Genomic DNA, 16711 nt, shown 5'->3' with positions numbered 1-16711 from the left:
CTTCGATATTTATGTGATGCTTGTTCTTCTATCATAATAAAAAATTTCTATCCCTTTGGGCTACACAACCAATCCCCCACCCACAAACATGGACCACGTATAAGACGATTAAGTTTCCAAATTTCCAAATTACAACAGTTGCAAGAAACAAAAAGCAGTTTCCATAACAATTTAGGGAAAACGTAAGTTTTAGTGCAGCTAAATTTCTATTAAAAATAACACTATGTCAACAGAAGTCTTCATTTATTTCCAAGTGTTCAAACTGTTGTTACACGTATGCCATTTAACTATTTTTTATTTGAACATTAAGGTAATTACAGTTGGAGGGCTCGTATTTCCAGTGGCCTCTCTGCAGTAGATACCACCAGAGCAAAACATGAAACATTCCACATGGTTAACAATATGACATTTGAGTTACCAGAATTACAATCATCCATTTTTTTTGCTAACAGATCACATAAGTAGTACTTAACTGGGGCATTTCCTTTAACAGAAATATCAAACTTAGTACTGCGTTTGCTTAATTTCAGTATGAACATCTCTACATAAGAGCAACATCGTACACGACAGCTTGATTTATCACACATGTAGTACTTTGGCAGCTCTAACTGTGATGTATTTTTCCTCCTAAACTCCATTGTTAAGTTTAATTTATAAAACATATTGCTAATATGCCCTGCATAAACATCAAGAATCAAATGCATCTTTCACCACTTCAATAGGAAATGAAGCAGTGTTTTTATCCCCTATTTATTACACAGCCTTTTCACACATGCACAATTTTCTTCCATGGACACTTCTGTACATACCCTAACTACCATTTTGTCTGCAAGAAAATAATCTAAAAAAAAAAATAAATAAATTTTCTTCTCAAATTAGAAAGACTACAGCCATAGACAACTACATGACAAATCACTACCAACTATTTATTTCAAAGTAACGTTGAATGTGTCAGATTTTTATCAAGTAACAAGCACATCAGACATCTGAGGTGCAAAGAATTCCCTCACAATTCAGCTCATCCTATTTTGTATTCATCTGTGAAACTGACTGGTTCAGTTAGTTAGTTCCCTTTTTTGTAGGACATTCATGCAGATCTTAAGATTGGCTTAGGTAAAATAGATGGTATTATATCATTATTACAGGCAGAAATACAACTGGCAGATGGAAAACTGTTTTTAAACACACAAGCTAAGTAAAATCAAACTGCCCCAAGTTTTATCAAGCAAAACGGGATAAACAGCTCCAGTAACTATCACCATGAATTCAGCAAGGGGGTTATCTATAAATAGGAACTAATAGTTCTTGATTAACAAATACCAATTTCTTCAAACACCTCTACCACCAGCTTCCACAAGAGAACTAATCACTATATTAAGACTTTTTCACTTACTCCCAAATGAACTAATTTAATTTTCCACCTTCCTGAACAGAATTATATTGTACTCTGCACACACTTGTCATCCAATGACCTACTGCCACAGTAATCTAAGTGAGGACAATGTTCCCTCTAATATAGTCATGCACTTTAAAGTAGCCACATGAAAGTTTTGAGGTAAAATAGGTGAAATCTGGTTGCAAAATTTCAGATTTAAAGCAAAAATCTATACACATACTGCAAATACAAAACACCTAGAACTGTCGATAGTGATCTGAAGCAATTTATTTCGTTCACACTACTCTGAATTTTAGCAGATATTAAATATATATACTATTTGGTCCAAATATCCCTACTTGCCTCTGAGAGTCACTCAAAAAAGAATGTCGTGCCCAAAAATGCATCTGCTACCACAAAACATATCTTCACCTTTTTATTCACCCTCAAGCAGATTTTATGGGCTTTGTATAAAAGAACAGATCTTAACTTTATTTGTAATATGTCAACAATGGGTAAGTTAAAAAGCAGGTGGAGGTATGTCATAATATTTAAATTAAATAATATATATTTAATTTGATGAAGCCACCTTTCCTCACTCTTCGGTATCTATTTGTATTGAATTATTAACTCTGCGGCACAGGAATAGCCTGTGTATGGCACTTCCATGCACGTCTGCAATATAAACAACTATATTAAGATATTCCAAAATTAAGCAAATAGTAAATCCTGTTTATCTATACAAAATTTTAAAAATACATTAATTTTAACATCAAATGGGAAAATTACAGCTGAACCAATTAAGTTCTATATCCACTACATAGTCTCGAAATGTCAATTTTCATGAAGTTGCTTCATCTTCTTCCTTCGATTAACTGAATTAAGTCAGAAAATGAACTCTTCTCCAATTCCGCTAATGTACATTTCTTCGCAGTAGTTACTACGTGTCAGCTAACTTTGATCTTTCACCATTAACTTCCATAGTGGAATGCCCCTTATCTCACCAAGTTCTACTCAAATATCGTATTTTCCCTTTTTCATTCCACTGTTTGTGACACCTACCAAGAAGCCCTTCAACTGGGGCAGCATCTCAATAGAGCTTCCCGTGGACAGAAGCTTCTCTTACGAGAACAGAAACATGGCTGACAAGCGAAGTGCGCCAGTCGTGATTCGCTACGTACCAGCGCTCCACTAGAAGCGCTCAGTATCTTCTGTACAAAAGATAAAACCGCTGTGCATGTGGTAAGCCACACAAAGCAAGCCGAGTTGAGAGGTCTGGGCAGGCAGTGTGGGCAGGGCAAAAGCATCATAGCCAGACACTTTGGCTGAAGCAATTTTAACCCTGTTTGACTGTTTAACCTGTGTTACAGCCTAGTTTAAGCATTGTTGTTTATGCAATCCTCTCAAACGAACAAAAGTCCTACAAAGACAGGCTAACTGTTCTTTTCTATAGAGTAACTAGTTAGTATGTGTTCACAAATGAATTTAATGCAAAGCTTGAAAAGGGTACCTAACTAATAACCACATTTGGAGCTTTTAAATACTATCTTACTCTGAGGTATATGTCTATTACTGTAAAAGTTTATGCATCACATTCTAAAATCTAGGGTCCAAGAAAAAGGCTAACTGTATTTTCTAAGTCAAGCAAGCTATAGAAAAATGGGAAAAAATAGCACGTGGCTTGTGTTCAAGTGTTATTGTTTAGCATAACACTTCATGCAAGTAATGCAAAAAAGTCTATATACTCAGGACTGTTTACATCTGAATAAATAGGGTAAATTAGCAAATACAGTATTTAAAATTATCTACAAAAATGTGTTTTACCAAGTATTCACTGTTTGTATCAAGTCTTAAAGCAGAAAGCTGTGAGGGCAATTCCAAAGAGTATGAAATAAAAGAAAAAATTAAATGGTGACATTTAAGAAAACTCCTCAGAATCCTATTAACTGTTAACTAAACTGAAACTAACAAAAGACTAAAGCTATTAGGTGGCCTTATCAGCAAACACCTCCAATCAAAAGGCCATAACAAGTATGCTTTACATATTATTTGATTTGTTTATTTTACACCAGGTGGTGAAAGCAACACATTTCCTTTTAGTAAAGTATACACAAATAGCCTCACTCAGAATACACTTTTAATGCACATAAAAAAAGTATTCATCTTACAAATCGTTTTGCAATCCAAATATACAATAGCTTGGAAAACAATATTTTAGAAAACAAAAGCCAATGTAAAAAGACCGCTTAAAACAACTAAAGTGATAAAAGTTTCTGTATGGCTCTGTCTTTACAGTTTTCTTACTGCATCATCAATATCAGAAATCTGTTCCTTCAGCTGGTTCCACTGTTCTGGATTTAAAGAAATACCTGAAATGCATTAAAAACAAACACTTCAGACAAAAAGAAAATCGTGATGCAAGATCTTGAATAATTACAATCAAAGCTGGTTTCATACACAAAGTCTATGTCATAATTATTAATGCTTGAGCTACTTCAACAACCACCTCAGTTACAAAGTGAAACTCCTCCTTCGGAACACTTCTGTTTAACTTTAGACTTCACCTAATCTCTGGACAAGTTTAAATTACAAAGAAAAAGAGTACGGTGTCGCAAATTCATTCACATGTATTAGGCTAAACACAGGAAGTGAAATACAGCTCTGGCCTAGACTGAAGGCAGCAAAAAAACCTTGACTGAGATGTTGGAAATCATTCATATTCCCGTTGGCTCCTAAAAGCCACATCTCTGTGGACTGAACTTCTATACACTTTTAAAGTATCATAATTCCGGGTTTTTTTTCCCTCCTGTTTCTGAAAGCACTATATGTAACACATACTGTGAGTAATATTTTGGAGAGACTCTATTCCACTCCCTAGAACACAAAAGTTATTTTATCATTTCAAGTTCACTACAGTTTCTAGTGACAATCAATCAATAATCATTTTGTGCCCCAGAACCCATTTCCTCAGTTCTAAATTTGTACTTCCTGAAGCTCGAGTCCAGACACGTGTTTCCTTGGTGCTGTAGTCTCCTCATTCTTCCCCTACGATCTCTATGCCAACTCTACGCAAGTACAGACTCACAGGCCAACCTCTGATACTCTCTCCAGCCAGGTCTACTATTTACCCCCACTCTCCCCCCTCAGTGATCAGGATTCCTTCATTGCTTTCTCCCTGCAGGTGGAGCAGGACCTAAAAACCAGTGAAACTCTGAATTCCATTTTTGGGGCTCATTACTTTTTTTTCCTTCTACCATCACTGTCTTATCAGAGCACTACCACAATTTTAAGCAGCGAGCAGTCTGCATGGAGCTACTCTAAGCAGTTTTCCACCAGTCTTTAGAGGGCAGGTTTCTTTTGAAAAGTTAGCTCAGGTCTGCTAATCATTATCAGGGGTCCAAATATCAAGATGTCCTTGAAGCACATACCAGAAGGATTGCATGCAGTTCAGGCATGCTGTTTGAAACAATCTCACACAATAATTTAAACAGGTTTTTTTTTTTTTCCTTAGTTTTTATTACTCAATTTCAACTGCTTGTACTGTTTTCAGGACAGCTAGATTAGCAGCTCGTAAATGCATCAATGGAACATTCAACTCACACACTGTATCAGACTATTATTAATTTTATCCTAGTAAAATTCAGACCTTTGGCCACATTGATATTTCTACCTACATCATGTAATTTTTGTCATTTAGCCCACTCTTCAAATCTCATTGTAGTTTGCTACTCAAACTGCATATACTTTTGACTGGCACCTGAAAACACAGCAGGTTAAAGTCCCTGGATGTTAGACTAATCTTTTTTGTTAAGTAGCAACAACAAATACAAACCAAGAAATTTTCCTGTGTAGTGCCACTACATCTGTTCATACAAATCTATCCTCAGTGATCATGTGAGAAATGTTGAAAATACTTCTCAAGTTTTCCAAATGTCTATCCACCGAGTTGTTCCTGGACACACCAGAAGAATGTAACAAACCTTACGCTGACTGTACAATAAACATCTTCAATCTCCAGTGCAGAATGTTTCATACTTACCTCTTTCCTTGGTGCAATATGAAAACCGATTAAAAGCAGGCTTTTCTGACAGAAGCAACATGACATTAAGCAAAAGCAGTACTCCCACAACTGTCCTCACACCCTCATCTTGCAGGTGGCAAAGTTCTGATAATGGTTCAGTGAGGCATGTCATAAAAAGCAGGTATGGGAGTGGCAATTAAAGGTACAATGGCTAATGCTGTGCTGCAGATTAGAAGCACAGTACCAAAACTTGAACTCTTGAGGTATTTTCACCTGAACTAAAATCTTGACATGTTTTTTCCAAAATTAGTTGCATTAAATGTTTGAATTATTTTAATCTATAATCTGATAGAAAATGAATGACATAATAAAGAAATTAGCATCTTACCACAAACAAGTAAGTGAAAATCTTTTCCGTGAATTTTGAAATAAGAAATCAAATTATAATAGAAGAAAGAAATTGCATTAAGTTAATTAATGGAAGTGGGGAGGAAAGTGTGGCTATGTTTATAACTCCCATACCAAATTTGCTTGTATCAGATGCCTTCCTTTCCATAAATGGTGGAGGATGCATTTAGGAAAACAGACTCAGGACAACAAACCCACTTTGCTTTTGTTTATAACCTACAGATAAAACCAATCACTTGTTAATATATAAATCATAAAAAGATTAAAATACTATTCTAAAAATATCAGGTAGCAACAAAGTATAAAAATCTGATACACAAAGCTCTCCAGCAAACTGCAGACAACATTTTACTACAAAATAACATGATGGAGAACAATACCTTTTCTGCCAGGCTTCATTTCACCTTCTTGATCCATCCAATATTCTCTAATATCAATTAAGACTTTCCCTTTAAAGTCACGAACACTGACATACCTCATTTTGCCAATCTGTCAAAACACATATAAGGGTTGTTTAGCTATTTTACATGTTACAGCATTCACTTTTCCCTGTATCAGACTCAGACATGTGACACTGCACACTGTGGCTTATTTTAGACACCAGAGAAAAAAACTAGATCAAAAGCTTAATCCAGAGTAGTCAGTAGGCTAATAAGTAATGACAATATAAATGGATGAATGACTTAAACGAGTTGAGCATTCAATGCTCAGTGCAAAAGTAGCTCTCCTAGAATAAAAATACCTATATTCTTAACACAGTTACTTCTTACAAAAACCACTAAATTACTGTTTTCTGAAATAAGATTTTGCATCTTTTATAACTATCTTTGTTTGTAGCAGTTGTAAACAAACAGGGGAAGCGGGAATTCTACTCCCAAATCTAAATTTTAGTCCATTCCATACGTACAAAAAGCAAACTAGATAGCCACATGAGATAACCGCAATTTCCAGAGGGGTTTTTGTTTGGTTCTTTTTTTAATCTTTTTTTTTTTTTAAACACAGTAAATACAGATGGAAATGAAAATTAGCCACCAGCAGTTCCATGCCTGTTCCCAAGCTTTTGTGGCACTTCACTGAACTGTGGTTAAAAGACTGCCTCACTGCACCAGGTGTTAAAAAAAAAACATATAAATGCTTTCATTTCACCAGCATGTAGCATGGTATGAAATGCCACTGGAGTTCCATTTCTGCACCACAGTGTCTTACACAGTGTCTTAACAGAATTATGAGGGCGCTTTTTTTAGCGGGGGAGGTAGGGACGGTGTGCGGGATGGGGATAAGCCAATGACATGGAACGGGGTTGGAGGGAAGCGGTCACACTGACAACTATGTATTACGCCACACATTTAGGCTCATTAAAGATCTTCCCAAATTTGATAAAAAACTACTGTTCACATAAATTCAAAGTATAATGTGAATCTGAGAATCAGATAGATAATAAAAACCACGTTTTTTACAATTCATGTAAGAAATTCTTAGAATTCTGTATGCACCTTTTCAATACACTTTATGAAGAAAGAACAGATTCTAAAGTAAAAGATTTTTAAATAGAATATTCCTTCCTGATAAAACATAATCTTCAGTTTTCAACTTCCTTAGTTTATGCATCCTGCATTTTGGTGCAATTTAACATGGGCCCAAACACATCTTACTAGCATGAAGTCTGACTAGAAAGGTTGAACAATTCTCCAATCAACTAAAATCAATGACAGATATTTAAGTCATAGCTCTTATTTCACAAAATAGAATTAATTTATAATAGGAGAGATTTAAACAAGAATGCTTTAGGTTTGCTTCAAGTAATTTCTCCTCTTGCGTAGATCATGCTAAATTAACTCTAAAATTGATTTTAAAAAAATTAGGACATCTCTAGATACTGTAAGCGTGATGCAGTTCTTTTCCTACTTCAAAGCGTTCTTTAAAATGAACAAGATATTACAGTCTATAAGATAGTATTTTTGACTGATTTCTTAAATACTTTCACAGTACTACAAATTTAGCATTCAAAAGTAAGTTATGATGTCATGGTAGTTTAGTTCTTTCAGACCAAACTTGGTATCATGGCCAAGTCCATCAGCACTGCTGGCAAAGAATATCCTAAATAGCCTACATGAACACCATTTCTTGGTTTTACCCTTTAAAGCTTCAGTGACTCTTAAGGTCACCTCTAAGAATAGCTTCAAGTACTAATACTCTGCAACACCTTTTTTTTTCCAAGCTATCAAATACTACTACTGTATCGCCAAGTAATTCCAGATTTTCTCTAAGAAATAAAATCTGATACAATATAACAGATTACAGCTGCAAATACAGTAGAAAGGTTTAGGATTTGAATTTTAAGGATAAGACTGTATGTCTTAATCCAACTACAGTAAGGCAAGGGCCAATAATGCAAAGTTCACATTTACTCAATCAGTAAGTCTACCTCGAATGGAAACAGCTCTATATGAAAACGCTAAATTGTTAGGTTTTACATCACTGTCTAGACTTCAGCTGAATGCTCACATTAAATCTTGAATGTTTAGTTGAACTCTATGAAAAAGCTGCCACTGCTAAAGCTTTAAACAGACTTCTAAAGTACAGTTTCAATTAACATCTAAGGTTAGAAGCCTCAAACAAAATCCAGATTTAACTATTTATGTAAATTGATGTTCAGTTGCCTGCAATTCTGGCACAGAATAATCTCTGAATGATTCTTTTTTTCATACAGAAGCTGACAGTCCTAGAATAATTTCACTGATACAAGACATCTTCATATCTCCATAACCACAGTAGTGTTCCAAGGGTTGTATTGATTTATAGCAGTGTACTTACTTCAGTTCAACCTTCATACACAAGTTCATATGCATTTTATTAACTATTACAGCTTCTTAGATTATAGTATTGTATCGAATTACATAAATTAGAAGACATTAGAAGCATTATTTCCAGGTTTCCGTTTCTTAGAATAAAAAGCACTGAACTGTGTCTCGGTTCCTTTCACAGTTATGCAACTGACTTCCTGCACGAGTTTCAGCAAGCACCTTCTTCACCATTTTTCCTCCTATTTCCAGTTTGTCTTGATTAAACTCTATACACACCGTGGAAGTAGAAACAGCAAAAAAAAAAATCCTTCTTTCTTAGCTAATAACTCTATGTATAACATTAGATGGTGCACAATAGAGTCCTGTAGACAGTGAGACCTGCAACACAGCAAACGGATTGTGCAAAGCATCAGTGACCACTGAAGTTTCAGAATTAATGTGCTAAACCAATCACCTTTCAAGAACATCATAAACTTACATATTTTTCTTCTTTCAGAAGCCTATGCTAGATAAAGACAATACACTGGGAAACCAAAGACCTTACTTCTCTTAAGTCAAAAAGCAAATACAACCCAAACTTTAAAAACAATCATCATAATAAAAAGGAGACGGGGGGAAGAGGGACAACATACAGATGGATGACTTTTGAAGTAACGCTTTCAGTGAAATGCCTGATCACGCAATATGGTTCCATTCTGGGTGCATTAATTACTGCATCCTGACAAGGTTAACAAACCTTATTCCAAATCAGGCATAGGTAGATGACAGGATTTGTCAAACTAACCAAAGTACATGATGCAGAGCTCAGCTGGCTTGAAGCCACAGAAGGGGATCCAACATATCAACACTAAACCCTTCCACATTAACATGAATAATGGCCTTAGGGCCTCTAGTAATACATCGCAAGTGGGAGTAAGATAAATTTCCACACCCCAACTGAACCAAATGATTTAATTCCAACTTATAATAGCCTACTTATAAAACCTAAAAAGGGCAAGACATGTAAATAAATAAAACACACTTGGTCTTATACTGAATTAATTCCCTTCTACTTACATTTATAGTATTCTTCATAATTAGTTTCGAGAATACCATTACACCAACATTAGCCTCAAACAAAAATAATAAAACGTAGATCTTTTTCAAAACGCAGATTCTTCTGAATACAGCAGTCACAATGAGTTCTATATTAAGGGAAGCTGTATACTTTAAGAACACAGCCTGAGGGTGTAGAACAAGAAGACTAAGTTTCACGTAATTTGCTGGCACTCCCACACACAATATGGACACCACAGAACTTCTGACTATCCTATGAATGCTTTACAGTCTGACTTCCATCAATTGAAGCCACACTTGTAAGTTATACTGCAAAGTCATTTGCACATCACAAATCATTTTACTGCCATGGAAAATCAGAAATGAGTTTTTAGTATTACTAATAGTCCTAGAACAAACAAAACCATACCTAAAAAATTAACACACTGCTAGATCTTCTAGCATGCTCTCCTGGGTAAGGGGGAAAGAGGGGAAGTATCCTCAGACCTTTGGTGCTATTTCTACATTGAAACCACTGCATCTTAAATTTAATGCACGTAAGCTGATGCAGCATGAAAAAAAACTCACAATGCTTCACATAACACAATAAGCTATCTAAATAATAAGCTATTTTGTTGTTGATTAACTAAAAGGCAGGCAGAGACTAAGTAACACTGATGTTTTAGGTCAAGGTGATATTCAAATATTTTTTCTGTATTATACTCAACACTGGAAGAATCTTGTTCTTATCAGACTAACAGGAGTCCTCTACTGTCTGTTTTTAGTAACTTTTTACTACCTTCAGTCAAAAAGGTTGAAAGAAATCAGAGCACACAAATATTTTTGCTTTTATGTGAAACAGGTTTGGGGGTTTTTTGCACCAGGGGAGCAATAAAATTTTTAACCACTTTCCCCAAGACTGGGATTTCTGAATTTATTACAAACAGAGCATAAAGCTTATATACTTTTTTTTTTTTTAAGTTCTAACTGCATTTCACCTCATTAGGTGTAGAATACACCATCTCTTTTTTCATACACGGTTCAAAGCATGCCCCAGGAGAACTAAAAATATTATATTTTTCCTTTGATGGGGAAGTCCAGTTATTGCCTTCAATTAAAGCTCTCCCTCCCAACTATACATGAAGACAAAAGTGAGAATCGGTACATTAAAAATAACTGCTCTGTACTACAGATCAGTTAAACAGGCCTTCTCTCTAGAAATTTTTTTTGACATATTACTTTGCACAGCTACAGCCCAAAACCATTTCTTTTGCCTTACTCTGTGTTGGGGCCACCTTATTAGGCAAGTCTCCCATACCCTTTCACAAGCTTAAGAATCAAAGTCTCTCAGAATTTAAGTTCCTTTCCAGCCAGCTAGTCAGAGACATTTATTGAGTCCTGATCCACACACCTAAAACAGGTAATTCTGAGCTACACATATTCTTGCACAGCTTTCAGCACACACTGCTACTGCCTCGGCTAAGCCCAGGAACTGCAATACCCTGAATTCACAAATGCATCTTGCTACTGAAAAACATACATTCATCCCATCTTAAAAACAAGGACAAAGTAAAAAATTACAATCTTTTGGGATGTCCAGTGAGAAAAACCTCCATTGTAAAACAAAGGAACAAGCAAAACTTATTCCAAGACACTGTTTTATAATACAGGAAGCAAGCTGCCCTTGACCTAGTTAAATAGGAATTAAGAGTCCATACTTCGGTTTCCAAAAACCTTTCCTTCAAGAGCCCTGATTAAAAACATTTCCACGTAGATATAGTCCTGACTGCATGTTTACAATATACTCATGGTAAGTGCTACATTTACAGACAAAATTACTACCCCAAGAGTTACCGTTAACAACAATACGAGGGTTAGATCAACTGCTACAACTCAGATTCTTTTACTCTGCAGAGACCTGACAACGCTTTTTCTGAGCATCTCATCTGCATGCTACTGTCGTAATCCCCTTTGGCGAAGGCTTCAGGAGACCAAGCACTACGCTGTCAAGATATTCACACCACCTTGTAAAATTTACACTGAATGATGTAACATGTTACCTTAAGCAGCCTCTACGAGTCATCAATTTTACCTGAAACATATTCTCATCTCTGTTACTGCTTTGCTTAGAAGAAGCTGCACCTTTTGAACTTTCACCAGTCTTTTGCTTCTTTACAGGCTTTTCTGGAGCTGCTTGCTTTTTCCTCTTTGCCTAGGAGCAAGAACAAAAAAAGAAAAGCATGAATGATAACTCATTCTATAAACTACAAAAAAGTTTACATTAGAGGTCACAAACTAATACTATGCAATGCACACTATGACCTTCCCTCTGAGAAGGCAGGAATCCAATGCTGTACATTTAGACTGGAATTCAAAAAAATAAAAATCTTCAAATGAGCGTAATTATGTTCCCAGTGAAGTTTACCATAATACTTTGGCTTTAAAGAGAACTGAATTACATTAAAATACATTTCAAAAAGTCTACTCTTTCTATGCAGTTCAGTAGCTTTAACAAAAAATGTGAAGTCTGATGGAAGCTTCACCTTCCTTTCCACCACGTGCAACAAAAAATGCAGAATAGCTTACAAACTTTTCTAAAAAAGAGAAAAATAATACATGAAATAATGAAGAAGGGATCTGGGAACCACCTCTGTCAGAGATTTTTTTTAAAAAAATCAGCGTCAAATCTCTGTCCATAGCACAATAAATTAAACCTGCTTTTAAAATATTCAGATAATATCACCTGTAAATCAGATGACCTGCAGATGCTACAAAGTTACTATTTCTACTAATGATTATATAGTAACCATGCCTGCCCCAAAGTAATACAAAGATTCCAAAAATTAGGTTCACCTGCTAGAACTATTATGATGGATAACCTCTTTTAAAGATTAATAGTTCCAATAAATACAGGAGATCATAACAGAAGAAAAAAGCACCTTACTGCCCACTAAAGCAGACTGTTAGACTATGTCTTTTCAGAAATACATTTCCTCATCAAAAAAATCACCTGACCATTTTCTCTTATATTAAGATTTGACATGACAGAACAACTAATTTGCAAAGTGCAACCAAGTCATGTTTGAACACAGTAAAGCAGACCGAGTCTGTTCACATACCACACTAAAAGACTTGATGTCTGCATTACCAGCTAGCATGTCCTAAAAAGATTTATTTGCTGTTTTTTTCACTTTTTGTTCGTAATGACTGGTACATCTTAGAAACTTATAAATTAAATAACTATTACAAATAAATGGGAACACTCAATTTATACATTTAAAACAGCCAAGATACATTAAAATTAATCATCTCAAAGACATTCAGGTTGTCTCAGCTTTTAAGTGAGAAACTAGTGGATGGTATTAAAGAAAATGTAAGAATCTGTAAAAAACAGAGAAAAAGAAGATGCAAACAAGATAAGCAAGTGGCACATGAAGGATGGGGCAGCTTAAGATTTTTGCTTTGGCCAAGTAATCCAGACACCAAAATGCTGTAGGGCAGGGGGGAGCCCGTCCTCAAAATTAGTCCAAATTCTTGCCACCAGGGGCATCTTATACAGAAACCTTCTATCACTTGCCACAAAGAAGCAAAAAAAAAATCCAGGAAGGCTTGTGGTTAGATATATATCAGATGGAAAACACTGAAGAGAGCAAAATCCAACTTAAGAAAAAAAGTTTATTGCAAGGCAAAAAGCATCCTATCCACCCAAACCCTCATCTTGAGAGATGTGGGGTTTTTTTGTTGCTGTGGTTGTTGGAGGGCAGGGGTGTTTTTTGGTTAAGTGTCTGATAAATCTTATGGAATGACATGCAAGTTGTGACATAATGATCACTGAATTCCTTAACCCCAGCCTGAAATATAAGAGTTAATACAGTAGTAATAAACTGCATATAATGTTCACCTTTTTGTCAACTTCACTATCTGAATCACTGGCAGATGAGCTTGAAGACACAAGTTCCTTTGACTTAGGCATTCTAGGAAGAGAAAAATAATGTGAGAACACTATATAAGGAATATGACCCATTACAGCTGGAAAGCCATCTTCAGACCTGTTTGTAACGGCTCATCTTATTCAAAACCCTGCTAAAGACTTTCCTGCCTTTTCATACAAGCTTTAATATTAATATATTAATAATGTTGTAGATGTGTACACTCTTCCCTCTTACATCTCTTCTACTTTTTGCTGCAACTCATTAAACGCAGTGTTTTAATTTCTGAACTGTTTACAAAGGGACAATTTTTCACCAGTTTCATACACCCCTAGATAAGACAGAAACCATAATGTAAGACATACAATACAGTACTGTCCTCCAGTTGAATTCTTTATGTTACATTTGCAAATATAAACTATTAAGGCCCAGCAGTATTTATACTCTTACGTAGGCAACTTGCCCAGTTGGATTTGCAAACACCACACTGCGCAATTATCATACATGAAGCTTAAGCTCCCACCAATAACACAAAAGACTGAAAAACAACTCAGTTACAGTGAACTACAGCTCTGCAATGAATATTTCCACTGCAGCTTCAACACATCAGTCACTGGAGTCTAGCCATTTGCCAGACAAGTGGATGTTCAACTTTCCTTGAATGCATGCTGCCAGGTGTACTTCTACATCGCTCTAGTATGCAAACATGTGGTTACATATAGCAGTTGCACATCTTGCCTGCTACTAGAAACTCTTTGTAACAAATGCATAGCTCATTTGTTCTTTCAGAATAAAAATAAGCATCCTAGAGAGAAATTGTATAAAATAAACTACAGCTAGGAAAGGCTAAGACAAGATTTGAGAAGTGTATCTCAGGAGAGAGAAATAGCAGTGCTTTTAAACTGACTATGAAAAAAAAGCATACGCAAATGAAAAAACAGAGTCTGAATAATACTAATGGATCATCGTGGTTCTAAAGCAGGGTAAGTTCTGTCGTAATAGCTTGGAACACAATGATGGAAGCTGCTGAAAATGAAACAAGGTACGGGGAAGCACACATAAGCCACGCTGCAGGATGGAGGCAGAGGAAAGCTGGTATGGGACAATGTAAAAATAAGCACAGCGGTGACATGACATCGGGGAGCCGAAAAAGAGCAGACTTCATACGTGAGTGGCGCGGGCACCAGCAGGGGATAACCCCAGGGTCCGCATCAGGGAGTGACAACATGGAGGAAGGTGGGGGCGGAAACTGGAGGGAAAAGAAATGGGGGGTGGTAGGTGCCCCCGGGGAGAGGCCGGCAGGGAGAGCGTGAGGGGACTCCGAAGCACCGGTGAGAGCGAGGGCGGGACGAGACAGGCCAAGCGAGGACGAAGGAAAAGGAGAAGAGAAAGACACGCGAGGACGAGCTAGGAACACCGGGTAGGCGGATCCCAGCCGCCATTTTCCTCCTCTATTCCTCTTTTCCAAGGCTCGTGTTGCCCCCCCAGGGGAAAGGAGCGAGGGCCCGAGTAGGGGGGCGCGGGCAAGGACGCACATATCCTCCTGGGGCAGGGTAGCAGCCAGAGGGCTGCAGGTCACCGGCGGCGGAGCAGAGAAAAGTCAGCACAGAAATAATGGGTCGGGGGTCGTTAACGGGCAGGGGCAGATCCCGGCGTGGGGGGAAAGGAGCCGGGCGGTTCCCTGCCGCCATTTTCTCCCTCACTCAAATCCTCTTGGCCCCCCCAACATGGCAGCTGCTCCTCCACAGCGGCTCCTCCTCCCGCCCCAAGCCCGCTCCACCGCGGGGCATCCCTCCCGCCGGGCACAGCGGGCACTCGAGGAAAAGGGCCAGCCTCGCCACACAGCTGCCCGGCGCGGCCCTCCCCAGCGCCGACCGGGAGGCGCCGAACCCATCCAAGGGCCGGCGGCGGGGGCAGGAGGCGGAGAACATGGCGGCGACCCCGCCAGGGCGCGAGGCGGGGACCCCCAACACTCACGTCCTGCTCCGCGCGCGGCTCCTCCGCACCACGAGAGAAACGGAAGTGACGCGCCGCGGGATCCCCGCCCCTGGCCTGCACCACGTGGGAAGGGGGTGGGTGAGACGGTGTTTAAAGGGGCCGCGTCCCTTTGTTACTCGTTCCCGCCCCGGCAGAGGAGCTCGGGCGGGTGGCAGCGGGAGTGTATCGCGGGGCTGGTCCCCGCCTTACACCGGCCGGGCACTGAGGGGAGTGGGCGGGTAGAAACGATGGCCTCCGAGGGTGAACCGCGGAGGTAGCGGCAGGGCCTAGCCCGCGGCCGGGCCGCCTTGAGGGGAGGTGCCGGCAGCGCCGGGCCTTCGCCAGCCGCCTGCCCCTGGCCGCGGGGCTGCGGGAGGAGGACCCGAGTGCTTCAAGGGAACACTTTAAAAAAACAAACAAACAAACAAAAAACGCACACCAAAACAGCGGGTAAAACGGCTGTTCTCTCTCGCAGCGGTTCCTCGAGCTCCTTAGGAGCCATGCCCGAGGAGCGCCGTGAGGGGGAGCGGCGGCGGCGGCTTTGCATAGCGAAACCGCAGCCCCGGGCGGCTGTTGAGGAAAGAGCCGCTTCCGCTTTCTGCCGGCGGGGGTTGGGCTTCCTCCTGCGGCGCTGCCCTTGGGCAGCCGTCTCCGGGCAGGCCTGAGGCGCTGGGGGCTCAAGGCTAGATCTATCCCGGCTCCTGTTTTTTTAAACACCTACTTTTTGGAAGAAAATCCCAAACAAACAAACAAACAAAAAAAAAAAAAACAAAACTCCAACCGTTGGAAATATAATTTGACAATCTTGGCTGTTTCTGCAGCACATGCTGCACCCCGAGTGCCCAGCTGATGCCGTCTCCTGTGTCGGGACTAGACGAGGCTAAAGAAGTTGGTCTCCACAAGTACGCAACAGCCTCCGAGATAAAGCGAAGTGACACCTCCATGGAGGGGAGGTGGGAAAGGGTCCTCTGCCCCCAGCTTTGAGGAAGGAGAAAGCTTCTAGCACTCCCCAAACTGCGACGGGGCAAGCATGCTGTTTGAGCAGAGGTGCTTTCCTGATGTGTCTTCCTGTGTTACCTGTTTGAGCCTCTACTTTGTCTCTTAGTTTATGATGAGATTTATTAATAGTAAAATATTACCATAGTCAATACAACTTCACACA

At 38.9% G+C, this 16711-nt stretch overlaps 1 protein-coding gene across 1 annotated transcript; it reads right to left on the bottom strand.

The window, feature by feature from the left end:
• Nucleotides 1-228: 228 nt before the first annotated feature.
• SUB1 (SUB1 regulator of transcription) lies at nt 229-15575 on the bottom strand. Its single transcript, XM_074166330.1, has 5 exons — nt 15550-15575; nt 13545-13617; nt 11736-11855; nt 6185-6293; nt 229-3744 (listed from the first exon to the last, which is right to left on the bottom strand). The coding sequence occupies exons 2-5, from the start codon at nt 13614-13616 to the stop codon at nt 3665-3667; spliced, it is 381 nt and encodes a 126-aa protein (XP_074022431.1). The 5' UTR covers nt 13617; nt 15550-15575; the 3' UTR covers nt 229-3664.
• Nucleotides 15576-16711: the final 1136 nt, after the last annotated feature.

The sequence above is a fragment of the Numenius arquata genome, chromosome Z (genome assembly GCF_964106895.1).
Source record: "Numenius arquata chromosome Z, bNumArq3.hap1.1, whole genome shotgun sequence".
NCBI classification, from domain to species: Eukaryota; Metazoa; Chordata; class Aves; order Charadriiformes; family Scolopacidae; genus Numenius; species Numenius arquata.
This window is presented reverse-complemented; position numbering and strand designations above follow the sequence as displayed.

Coding starts and splice junctions, on each gene's coding strand:
- SUB1 (XM_074166330.1), bottom strand. CDS start 13,616: ATGCCTAAGTCAAAGGAACTTGTGTCTTCAAGCTCATCTGCCAGTGAT. Junction 11,856..13,544: donor ATAGTGAAGTTGACAAAAAG/GTGAACATTATA, acceptor TCTTGCTCCTAG/GCAAAGAGGAAAAAGCAAGC. Junction 3,745..6,184: donor AATGAAGCCTGGCAGAAAAG/GTATTGTTCTCC, acceptor AATGCATTTCAG/GTATTTCTTTAAATCCAGAA.